The 13,130-nt window shown below is 39.7% G+C and overlaps 1 protein-coding gene across 2 annotated transcripts in view; it reads right to left on the minus strand.

The window, feature by feature from the left end:
- Positions 1-13,130, minus strand: part of SPIRE1 (spire type actin nucleation factor 1) — a 263,080-nt gene that overhangs the window by 35,729 nt on the left and 214,221 nt on the right. For both annotated transcript variants that reach the window (XM_066353336.1, XM_066353337.1), the window contains exon 10: positions 5,647-5,737. In XM_066353336.1, the coding sequence (XP_066209433.1) occupies positions 5,647-5,737 (91 nt within the window). The remainder of the gene's footprint in view (positions 1-5,646; positions 5,738-13,130) is intronic.

Here is a 13,130-nt window from a genome sequence, read left to right on the forward strand (position 1 = left end):
CTAGAATACTATGAAAGATTATACACCACAAAATTCAACAACCTAGAGAAAAATGAATAAATTTGTAGAAGTATACAATCTTCCTAAACTGAATCACAAAGAATTGGAAAACCTAAATAGACCTATAAGCAGAGAGCAGAAGAAACAACTATCAAAAACCTCTTTAAGTCTGACCAGGTGGTGGCATAGTGGATAGAGTGTTGGATTGGGATGCGGAGGACCCAGGTTTGAAACCACAAGGTTGCTGGCTTGAACGTGAGCTCATTTGCTTTGAGCAAGGTTCACCAGTTTGAGCCCAAGGTCGCTAGCTTGAATAAGGGGTCACTCACTCTGCTGTAGCCCCCAGGTCAAGACACATGTGAAAAAGCAATCAATGAACAACTAAGGTACGCAAGGAAGAACTGATGCTTCTCATCTCTGTCCCTTTCTGTCTGTCTGTCCCTATCTGTCCCTCTCTCTGTCTCTGTCATAAAAAAAAACTCCCCAAAAACAAAAGTCCAGGACCAGATGGTTGCACTTGTGAATTCTACCAAACATTCAAACAAGATTTGGTACCTATCCTTCTCAAAGTCTTCCAAAAAATATAAGAAGCAACACATTTTATGAGGCCAACATAACCTTCACACCAAAACCTGGTAAGGACAACGCATACACAGAAAAGAAAACTACAGGCTAATATGTATAATGAATACAGATGCAAAAATCCTAAACAAAATACTAGAAAATTGAATACAACACGTTAAAAAATAATACACCACGGTCAAGTGGCATTCATTCTAGGAGCACAAGGATAGTTCAACATATGGAAATCAATCAACATAATACACCACGTGAACAAAACAAAAAACAAAAATCATATGATCCTATCAATAGATGAAGAAAAGGAATTCAATAAGATACAACATCCCGCCTGACCAGGCGGTGACGCACTGGATAGAGTGTCAGACTGGAATGCGAAAGACCCAGGTTTGAGACCCTGAGGTCACCACTTGAGCGCGGGCTCATCTGGTTTGAGCAAAAAGCCCACCAGCGTGAACCCAAGGTCGCTGGCTCCAGCAAGGGGTTACTCAGTCTGCTGAAGGCCCGTGGTCAAGGCACATATGAGAAAGCAATCAATGAACAACTAAGGTGTTGCATCACACAATGAAAAACTAATGATTGATGCTTCTCATTTCTCTCCGTTCCTGTCTGTCTGTCCCTGTCTATTCCTCTCTGACTCACTCTGTCTCTGTAAAAAAAAAAAAAAAAAGATACAACATCCCTTTATGATTAAAACAGTCATAAAATTGTAATTGAAGGAAAGTAACTTAACATAATAAAGGCCATATATGACAAACCATCAGCTAATATCATACTAAATGGTGAAAAAACAAAAGCTTTTCTTCTAAAATCAGCAACAAGACAAGGTTGCCCACTCTCTCCACTGTTATTCGACAGAGTTCTGAAAGTTTTAGCTAGAGCAAACAGGTAAGAGAAAGAAATTAAAAGCATTCATATAAGAGAAGAAGAAGAAAAGGTATCACTCTTGTCAGATGACATGATCCTGTATATAGAAAACCCCAAAGACTCCACCAAAAAACTATTAGAAACAATAAACAAATACAGTAAAGTCACAGGATACAAAATCAATATAAAAAAATCTATTGCCTTCCTATACATCAACAATGAAACTTCGGAAAATGCACTCAAAAAGACAATTCCTTTTACAATTGAAACAACAATAAAAAAATAAAATACCTAGGAATAAACCTAAAGAATGTGAAAACTACAAAACATTATTCAAAGAAACTGAAAAAGACACAATGAAATGGAAAAATATTCCATGTTCATGGACTGGAATAATCATTATAGTTAAAATGGCCATATTACCCAAAGCTATATACAAATTTAATGCAATCCCCATCAAAATCCCAATGTCATTATTTAAAGAAATAGAAAAAATTACTAGGTTTGTATGGAACCATAAAAAAACCCAAATAGCCAAAGCAATCCTGAGGAAAAAGAATGAAGCCGGAAGTATCACTCTACCTCACTTCAGATTATACTACAGAGCCACAATAATCAAAACAGCATGGTATTGGCAGAAAAACAGACATTCAGACCAATGGAACAGAATCAAGAGTCCAGAAATAAAACCATACATATATGGACAAATTATATTTAACAAAGGAGCCAAAAACACACAGTGAAGAAAAAAAAAAGCCTCCTTAATAAATAGTGCAGGGAAAACTGGAAAGCCACATGCAAAAGAATGAAACTTGATTACAGTTTATCCCCTTGCACAGAAATTAATTCAAATGGATCAAATACCTAAATATAAGATTCAAAACAATAAATTACATAGAAGAAAACATAGGTACTAAGCTTATGGACCTTGGCTGAAGAGAACAATTTATGAATTTGACCCCCAAAACAAGGGAAATAAAGGCAAAAATAAATCAATGGAATTATATCGAACTAAAAAGCTTCTGCATAGCTAAAGAAACCGACAACAAGACAAATAGGTAACCCACTAAATGGGAGATGATTTTTGCAAACAACAGCTCCATTAAGGGGTTAATATCCAAAATATACAGAGAACTCACAAAGCTTGGCAACAAACAATTCAATTAAAAAATAGGGAGAGGACCTGAACACACTTCTCCCAAGAGGACATACAAATGGTCAACAGATATATGAAAGATGCTCATCTTCACTAGCTATTTGAAAAATGCAAATCAAAACTACAGTGAGATACCACCTCACACCTGCTGGACTGGCTATTAACAAGACAGGTAATAACAAGTGTTGGACAGGCTGTGGAGAAAAAGGAACCCTCATTCACTACTGGTAGGAATGCAAATTAGTACAACCATTATGGAAAAAAGTATGGTGGTTCCTCAAAACATTAAGAATAGAACTACCATACAACTCAGCAATCCCTGTACTAGGTATCTATCCAAAAACCTCGAAAACACTGGTATGCAAAGACACATGCAGCCCCATGTTCATCACAGCATTATTCACAGCACCCAAGACATGGAAACAACCAAAGTGTCTCTCGACAGAGGACTGGATAAAGAAGATGTGGTACAATATACAATAGAATACTACTCAGCCATAAGAAATGATGACATAGTGACATTTACAACAACATGGATGGACTTTGAGAACATTATACTGAGTGAAATAAGTAAGTCAGAAAAACTAAGAACTGTATGATTTCACACATGTGGGATATAAAATTGAGACTATGGACACAGAGAAAAGTGAAGTGGTTACCAGGAGGAAGAGGTTGTAGGGGAGGGGGACTGGAGTGAGGGTGGGGAGAAAGGTTGTAAAGTGGGACAGATATAAGGTGATGGAAAATAATTTGACTTTGAGTGATAGATAAATACTGTACCATAATAATCAGTTCAAATGCTATAGAAGTGTTTACCTGAAACCTATGTACTCTTATTGGTCAATGTCACTGTGTTAAAGTTAATTTTCTAAATTAAATCTTAAAATTAAGAAAAATGAAAAGAAAATAAGATTCGGAATTACAGAACAAAGGTACAGTAATACTAGCTTTTATACTAATAATTATTTTTCTTTAAATGTATCAGTCTCTTAAATCATGTAGAAAACAAAAAGTACATTTACAAAGCACTGCTGCAGTATTAGTTTTATAACTACACACGTATTTACCTTTATTGAGATCTTTATTTCTCTGTATGTCTTCAAGTTACTGTCTAGTGTCCTTTCATTGCACCCTGCAGGATTCCACTGAACACTTCTTGCAGGACAGGTCTAATGGTCACAGACGTTATATTCTTTGTGCCCCTTTCTCCTCTCTGGGGACTTATACAATGCACGTGCTGGTCTTCTCTGTGGTGTCCACAGGTCCCTCGGTCTCTATTTGGTTTGCTTCAATCTTTTGGTTCCCCAGGCTCAATAATTTCCATTGTCCTATCTTCATGTTTGCTCGGCAGAGTCTCTTTAAGAAAGACTCTCTTCTCACTACTCAAATCTGTCTTTTAACCCCTTAATTATAGTACTTTTCAGCTCCAAAACTTCTTTTTGGTTTCTTTTTTCTATCTCTATTGATATTTTCATTCTGTTTGCACATAATTTTCCTGAATTTCTCCATATCTTTATTGCTTTGAACATCTTTAAAACAGTTCTTTGTGGGGTTTTTTAGTGGTTTGAGGTACTGGGTGCTTCATTTATTCTCTATGCATTTACAGATTTTAGCCAGAGTTGCTGCTCACAAAGATTTGTGTCCCAGCAAGTTTAGAAACACTATTCTAGAGTTCCCCAATGTGGAAGTCCTGGACCATTAGGGTAAAACAGTTGTTTTAAAGTCCTTCTCTAGTATAACTGTCATCAGGTCTTTTTCTGAGATAGTTTATGTTGACCTTTTCCCTCTGAATTAACCATACTTTCCTGTTTCCATATTTGCCTTGTAATATTTTGCTAAACACTGGACATCTAAATCTAATAATGTGTTAACTCACAAAATGAGATTCTTCCTCTTCCCCTGGGATAGCTGTTTTTGCTGTTCTTATTGTTACTGTTTTTATTGATCCATTGACTGACTGTTGCAGGATGTTTCTGTGTCGAGGACCAGCACAGATGTGTTAACTTTATATCTTCTTAGGACTTTTTACTTTCCTTTCCCCTAGGTATATGTAGTCATTCTCTAATTTTCCCTGATATGCAGTTTCTTCTGAATGTCCCAGTATATAATGTCTGGCTTCCGAAAGGGGAACAACTAAAAAATAAAATGGGTATGTGTGTGCAAGCCCTTTAAATGCCCTGAAGTTCCCTGAGCTGGAGTAGTGGGGAGCTATAAAAAATGCTACAATGGCTGCCCACCTTTGGAGTCAAAAGCAGCAATCAGAGTACAATATTTGGAGGAGAGAGTCCTTTTGATGCACATTGGCTTCTCAAGCTGTGTGCAAGCTGCTGCAGAAACAGCACACAACTGCCTGGCACAGGCCGGGAGAGCTGCTTCCATGCAAATAGCTGACTGAAATTAACCACCATTTACCATCCAAGTTTTCCCCTGGAACTGCAAACCTTCAATCCGGAGTTCCAAATAGTTTGACCAGATAAATTCTGCCCGTGCAATTGTCTAGGTGAAGAGACAGCTTCCTGGTATTACTTAACTCTACCATCTTCCCCAAATCTTCTCTTAATATAAAAATTTTAATTCTTTATAATGATCTTATAAATAAAAATAAAGGCATTTAGAAGACAATTTTATATTCTGAAATGAAATCATTTTAACTATCTACACAGGTTGTATGGATATGGACATGTGTATATGTGTGTGTGGGATGATCACAAGTGTGATTATTGGACTTCTGGCTTGAATTCAGACAAGGATGTAATTAATCTAAAAACTCCACAAACAACTGATTTTATTTCCTACAACTCTTACCTGTAAACCCAAATGTGACTGACCTAAGTGAAGAAACTGAGGTCTGTTATCAGTTTAGCCTTATTTTATGATGTTACTCTAGGAATATAACTGAGTATTTCTGTTGCCGACTAGTGAAAATTACAGGCTTAGTTTTTTTATACCCCAAATGATTTACAAGGCACTTTGGAATCCCCTATTCTAGGACAAGCGCGTTTTTAAGGCATTTGATTCTAGTTCTGAGGGCCACAGATACTCACTCTTCCGCGCAGACACCGACTCCAGTAAGGGATCTTCCAGGAAGGAGGGAGACACACTGCTGCTGCTGGCCGACTTGTGCAGCGTCTCCTCCTGAGAGGGCGAACAGAGAAGTAGTGAGCTTCTGTAAACCAATTAATAACATCTTACTAGTAAATATGTATCTTAACATGAGGCACCAAATTATAATGAAAACAATCAAGGAAAATAGAAGACAAACTTAAAGAGATCTAAAATTAGATATGTCTGGGTTTGTGTCTTGGCTTTGTCCCTTATTAGAGTGATGTGACATTTTTAAGTTTCTTATCCTAGTTCCATCATTTTTTTAAAACAAATTTTTATTTTTCTATTATAGTTGAAATACAGTATTATATTAACTTCAGGTGTACAATATAGCAATTAGACATTTTTATAACTTATGAAGGATCACTCCAATAAATCTACTACCCATCTGGAACCTTACATAGTTATTACAATATCATTGACTATATTTCCTATGCTGTACTTTACAATCCCAAGGCTGTTTTGTAACTATCAGTTTTTGCTCCTTAATCGCTTCACCTTTTCCAGACACTCCCCAACCCCCCTCCTATCTGGCAACTATCAAAACGTTCTCTGTATCTATGTTTGATTCTGGAGGGGTTTTTGTTTGTTTGTTTTGATTCTACATATAAGAGAAATCATATAGCTTTGGCTTTCTCTGTCTTTACCTTATTTACCTCTAGGTCCATCCACATAGTTACAGATGGTAAGATTTCATTCTTTTGTATGGTTGAGTCATACTCATTATATCAATATATATGCACCACTTCTTTTTTTATTCATTCATCTATTGGTGGCCACTTAGCTTGCTTACAAATCATGGCTGTTGTAAATAATGCTGCAATAAACATGTACACGTGTATGTCTTTTTGAATTAGTGTTTCAGGTTTCTTCAGATATATACCCAGAAGTGGAATTGTTGGTTCTGTCTTTGTCTCTTGTTACTGTCTTTGTTTTAAAGTCTATTTTGTCTGGTACAAGTGTTTTTTCATTTTGATGAAATATCTTTCTCCATCCCTTTACTTTTAGCCTGTGTGTCATTTGATCTGAAGTGAGTCACCTGTAGACAGCATATGTAAGGTTCTTGTTTTTTAAACCATTCAGCCACCATGTCTTTTGATTGAAGCATTTAACCCACTTACATTTAAAACAATTGTTGATATATAATTATTGCCATTTTATTTTACATATTTTTGATTTCTCTTTCTCTTCCCTCCTTCCCCAAGGAAACTGTTTAACATTTCTTATAATACTTGTTTTGTGGTGATGGACTCTTAAGCTTCTTCTTCTCTGGGAAGCTCTTCATCTATCCTTCTTCTTTTTTTTTTTTTTTTTTTTAAAAAAAAAAGACTATTCATTTTAGAGAGAAGAGAGAGAGAGTAGGGAGGAGCAGGAAGCATGAACTCCCATATGTGCCTTGACCAGGCAAGCCCAAGGTTTTGAACTGGTGACCTCAGCGTTCCAGGTCGACACTTTATTCACTGCACCACCACACATTAGGCTTTTCAATTCTTAATGTTAAAATTTCTGGGTTGAGTAATCTTGGTTGTAGGTCCTTGCTTTTCATCACTTTGACTATTTCATGCCAATCCTTTTGGCCTGCAAAGTTTCTGTTGAGAAGTTGGATGACAGTCTTATGGGAGCTCCCTGGTGTTTTTTGTTGTTGTTGTTTGTGGGGTTTTTTTGCTGCTTTTAATATTCTGTCTTTAACCTTTGCCATTTTAATTAAGAAATGGTAAAGGCCTCTTTGGATTCATCTTGCATGAGACTCCCTGTGCTTCCTGGACCTGTATGTCTATTTCCTTCATCAGATTAGGGAGGTCTTCTACCATTATTTCTTCAAATAGGTTTTCAATTCCTTGTTCTCTCTTTTCTACTTATCTCACAGTCTCTTATTTCATAATCTTTGTGGGTTTTCACAGCCATAAGTTATGGGGACTTCTCTTCCTGGCACTGGGACCCTGTGCTGAGGAGCCTGGTGTGGGCTGTGACTCCTTGCTCCTCAGAGGGGATCTCCACAGCCAAGATATCTTTCCCCTACGATGCAAATGCTGTCCCAGAAGCCCCTTAAACTAGTCTCAGTTTTTTAAAAAATTATTTTTTCCTTTTGCTGTTCTAATTGAGTGTTTTTTGCTACCTTATTTTTCAAACTGTTGATTTAATCCTCTGCTTCATTTAATCTACCATTGATTCCCTCTAATATATTCTTCACTTCAGTATTGTATTCACTTCTGACTGATTCTTTTTAATGTTTTCTATTTCCATTTTTATGTTTCCTATTTCTCTGTTGAGGTTCTCACTAAGTTCACCTACTCTTCCTTTGAGTTCATTGAGCACCCTTATAACCAGACCATTGTTTTGAACTTTGCATTTGGTAGATTGCTTGTCTCCATTTTGTTTAGTTCCTTTTTCTGGGGTATTGTTCTGTTCTTTTATTTGGGGCCTGTTTTTTGTCTCCTCATTTTGCCTACCTCCCTGTGTTTGCTTCTACGTAGTACGTAGAGCTGTGATGTCTTTCTGACTTGGTAGAGTGGACTTAGGTAGTAGGTGTCCTGTGGGGCCTACTTGTGTAGTCTCCCTAGTCACCAAGCTGAGTCTCCAGTTGTGTCTCTTGTGTGGGTTGAGTGTGCCTTCTTATTGTAATTGAGCCTTGAGGAGCTCCAACGGAATGTATTGATACTCAGCTAATTGGTTGTGAGGACTACAGTGGAGGAGCTGTTGTTCAAGGGCTAACCCTACAGAGCAGGATTTGCTTTAGTGGGACTCTGATGCCTACTGAATCTTCCATTTGGGTGTGTTGTTTGTTGAGGTTGTTGGGTGGTGCTCTGGTGGTCTGAAGCTGGCCATTGGTTGTGCTGGTTCTTGGGCATCTTGGGTGGTGCAGGCCAAAATCAGCCGCTGTTTGTGCCTTGCCTGGGGACACCTGGTATGAGCTACACAGTGATCTGCTGATGGCTACCATTTGTACCAGGTGCCTGGGAGAAACTATGCTATAAACTGAGGCTGGCTGCTACTAGTGTCAGGCTCAGGACTGCTTAGCATGAGGTCAGATGCTGCTTGTTTGGGTATTGTGAACCTTTGAGAGATTTTAGGAAAGACCATAGCATGAGCCAGGGCAGGTTGTTCATATAGAAAAGCCACTAGAAAGACTATACTTTCAGGGATCATTTCTATAGTTTGAAAATCCACTAGAAACAGCTTGGGTGGGCTGGCAAGTTGGGTGGAGTGGGGCCTCAGGAAATGGGCAGGAAAAACAGTGTTAGCCAGGTTGACGGAAACTCAGATACGGTATCTGCTTGAGCCTGCTGGAGGAAGGCTCTGTAAAGGAACACTGGCTTCTTCCAGTATATCTGTGTGGGAGAATGCTGCCCTTCCAACTCTTGCCCTGAAGCCTGACAATTCAATTCCTCCCCAGTATGTCCTTGGGGCTTTTCAAGCTGCTTTCCCAGAGCTGGAGCTCAGAACAAGTGATACTGTCAGCAAGTAAGTCTTTACATGGGCCCTTTAACAGGAACACCTGGGACTCCAACAGCTCTCCTTCTCGTGTGGCCACAATCTTCACTGGTTTTCACAGCCATAGTTATGGGGATTTCTCTTACTGGCACTGGAACGCTGGCTGGGGAGCTTGGTGTGGGGATGGACTCTTGCTTCTCAGAGGGGATCTCTGCAGCCAATATATCCCTACTAATTTTTAACCGCCACATGTGAGCATCAGACCAGAGGTTTCACATCTCTGCCCCTCCTACCTGCCAGTATTGACGTGGCTTTTTCTAAATCCTTAATTATAGGACTTCTGTTCAGCTAGATTTCAGGTGGTTTTCAATGATAGTTGTTCTGTAGTTTAGCTGCAATTTGGGGGAGGCAAGTATAGTGTTTACTTTCTCCATCATCTCAACCAAACCTCGTAGTTGCATCATTTGTAAGAGAGGGTATGTAATACTGTCTTTTCTAGGGTTACTGGAAGGATCACATGAGACATTGCATTCAAAAGCTTAACACATTACTTGACCTACAATAAATGGTGGTTAATATTATTATCAGGGGAATATTTAACACATTTATAAAAGTAATAGACTGGGAAGCCCACAAGGGGGATGCCATGTGTCTTATTTACTATTATTATTTTTATTGTTACCTAGTACCAAGCCCATCAGTTGTATGTAAAGAACAAATACTTGTTGAATAAATAGATGAAAATGTATGAAGTGTCATATAATTCTAGAAACGAATCTACAGTGTGCCAAATAAAATTTAAATTCCTGATATCAGTGAGGAAAGGTCTTGGTTTAGCCTATACCAAAATGAAGTACATTACTTATTAAAAATAATTTACTATCTACTCTAGTTAATACACATTAGCTAGAAGGCAACTTATTTCCACAATATCTATAGAAAACTGCTAAATGTTTAAATATAGAAGAAAATCTGGTTAATATATTAATCTATAATTATGTAAGACAAATAGTGAAAATTCTCTTTGACCTACTGAGTTAAGGTAACTAAGAATTAGCCATTCACTAAAAATTGGCCTCACCTAAAACCTACTGCTGAAAGCTTTAGTTTCAAACAAGCTACAATTCAAAGGATCTTGTCAAAGAACAGAAGAAGAACAAAGGCTGTAAAAGCCACACAGTTTAAACAAAGAATGTTGGAAGGGTGACCTCCACACTCTTGATATTTGCCACGAAAAACAAATCGAGCAATGTAAGCAAAGCCTCAACTGCAGATACCATATAGGTCATAAAAATCTCCAGAAAAGCTAGCAAGGAACTTCTGCTTAGGAAGGTCAAAAGGAAATAAAAATCAAGAGTATTTCTTAGGGGGGAATAAAAAGAGCCATATATAGCACTTCCCAAATAATTATGAGGTGGGTGCTACCTGGATTTAAACAGCAGAAATCAGCCCCCCGCCTCATATACTTCAACCCTCCTGCCCTAGAAATATTTCTAAAAGCCTAACTTTCCAGAACTCTGAGGCATGTCCACACCTTTTACCACACTCTACTGATATGAACTGCTCACTCTGTGAACAGCCCAGAACCTGTCCTGGGGCAGGTAAGGTGAATTCAAGCCAGTTTGTGGGAGGCAGAAAAATTGTGGGGACACTGGCCAGCTTCAGGGCCATTTGAAGTTTGTTCCCAGAAACTGTTGATGGTCCCTGTATGCCACCTTAGGCAGCTGTGCACAATTTTTGACTATTTGCAAACTAACTGTCAGAGTCCCTGCCCCAGAAGAATCACAAAGGCATCCAGAAGAACCAGGAGACTTTAGAGGTCCCATCTCCCGAGTGAGTGTACGTGTCTGTGGACTCCTGCTTGCTGCCTGCCCTGTCACATCGAATCCCATTGACTAGACACTTTTTGGCTGCTTGAGGGATTCTGATAGGTCTCTGACATCTCTAGAACATCAATCTTTTCTACTGCTTTGTCTGGTTTCTGAAATCCGCTTGTTTTTTATTGTAGTCTCTGACACTCAGTAAGTTAGGCCTTTTCTGGTTCTACGTCCTGACCAGTGACTCTAACCACATCCTTGTGGTAACGCTTTAAGGGTAGCATTGTCACTGAAGGCTGCCAGCATTGTTGCCGAGGTCAATTTGGGCACCTAACTCACTTAACAGGAACGAAAATCTTCAATTTCCTGGGAAAAAGGGCCAGCAAAGGCTCGGGTATAGTTCCTTTACTTAGCTTTCTTACTGGAAGCTTTGATATGGCTCCAATCAAAGCTTATCTTCATTTAAAAAATGTTACCTGGAATAAGCTAGCAGAGATTATTAAAGATAAGCAAGAAACAGTGAAGTTAGATTTGTTAGGAGAGAAAAGAGAAGGTACAGAAAAAAGGTCTGGTGATGGGAGGCCTAGGTTAGCAGGGATTCTGCTACTTGAGAAGTTACATAACTTTTAAACTTGGTCTCTATCTCTACTAGGGACTCTTTTCTCATTGAAAAGTTATGATGTGGCCTGACCTGTGGTGGCGCAGTGGATAAAGCGTCGACCTGGAAATGCTGAGGTCGCCGGTTCAAAACCCTGGGCTTGCCTGGTCAAGGCACATATGGGAGTTGATGCTCCCCCCTCCTCTCTCTCTCCCTCTCTGTCTCTCTCTCTCCCTCTCTCTCTCCTCTCTAAAAATGAATAAAAAAAAGAAAAAAAAGAAAAGTTATGATGTTGTACAACATTACTAAGCCCCTTCCAGTTTAAATTTATTAAAACTTAGGCACTCTCACACACTGCTAGTGTGTGAATACTAGCAAGTTTATGATATATGCAGACTCTGGAGTTAGACTTGGGTTTCAAATCATTTACTACCTCCTTAACAGTGTAAGCTAGAAACTGGGAGAGACAGTCAGACAGACTCCCGCATGCGCCCGACCAGGATCCACCTGGCACGCCCACCAGGGGGCGATGCTCTGCCCATCAGGGGGCGATGCTCTGCCCCTCCGGGGCGTCGCTCTATTGCGACCAGAGTCACTCTAGTGCCTGGGGCAGAGGCCAAGGAGCCATCCCCAGCGCCCGGGCCATCTTTGCTCCAATGGAGCCTCGGCTGCGGGAGGGGAAGAGAGAGACAGAGTGGAAGGAGAGGGGGAGGGGTGGAGAAGCAGATGGGTGCTTCTCCTGTGTGCCCTGGCCGGGAATCGAACCTGGGACTTCTGCACGCCAGGCCGACACTCTACCACTGAGCCAACCGGCCAGGGCTGTTTCCTTATCTTTTATATATGGATCATTGATACTTTCTAGGATCTTTGTGAGGACTATTAACTTATAACACCTTAAGTACAGCATAGAGTTAACTCAATGAAAAATAGGTGTTATAGCTTTCTTTCTTAAAGAAACATGTATTAAGGGCTTGAAAATATGTACTCTTTCACCTAGGACCTGGTAGGCAAACTGCGGCTCGCGAACCACATGCGGCTCTTTGGCCCCTTGAGTGTGGCTCTTCCACAAAATACCCCATGCGGGCACTACCTCGATAAGGAATGTACCTACCCATATAGTTTAAGTTTAAAAATTTTGCCTGACCAGGCAGTGGCACAGTGGATAGAGCGTCTGACTGGGATGTGGAGGACCCAGGTTCGAGACGCCGAAGTCGCCAGCTTGAGTACAGGCTCATGTGGTTTGAGCAAGGCTCACCAGCTTGAGCCCAAGGTCGCTGGCTCCAGCAAGGGGTCACTCAGTCTGCTGTAGCCCCCCGGTCAAAGCACATATGAGAAATCTATCAATGAACAACTAAGGAGCCGCAACAAAGAATTGATGTTTCTCATCTCTCTCATTTCCTGTCTGTCCCTATCTATCCCTCTCTCTGACTCTGTCTCTGCCACACACACACACACACACACACAAAAAAGAAAAAGTTAAAAAATTTTGGCTCTCAAAAGAAATTTCAATTGTTGTACTGTTGATATTTGGCTCTGTTGACTAATGAGTTTGCCGACCACTGACCTAGGAATATAC

This window comes from Saccopteryx leptura, chromosome 11 (assembly GCF_036850995.1).
Source record: "Saccopteryx leptura isolate mSacLep1 chromosome 11, mSacLep1_pri_phased_curated, whole genome shotgun sequence".
Classification (NCBI taxonomy): Eukaryota; Metazoa; Chordata; class Mammalia; order Chiroptera; family Emballonuridae; genus Saccopteryx; species Saccopteryx leptura.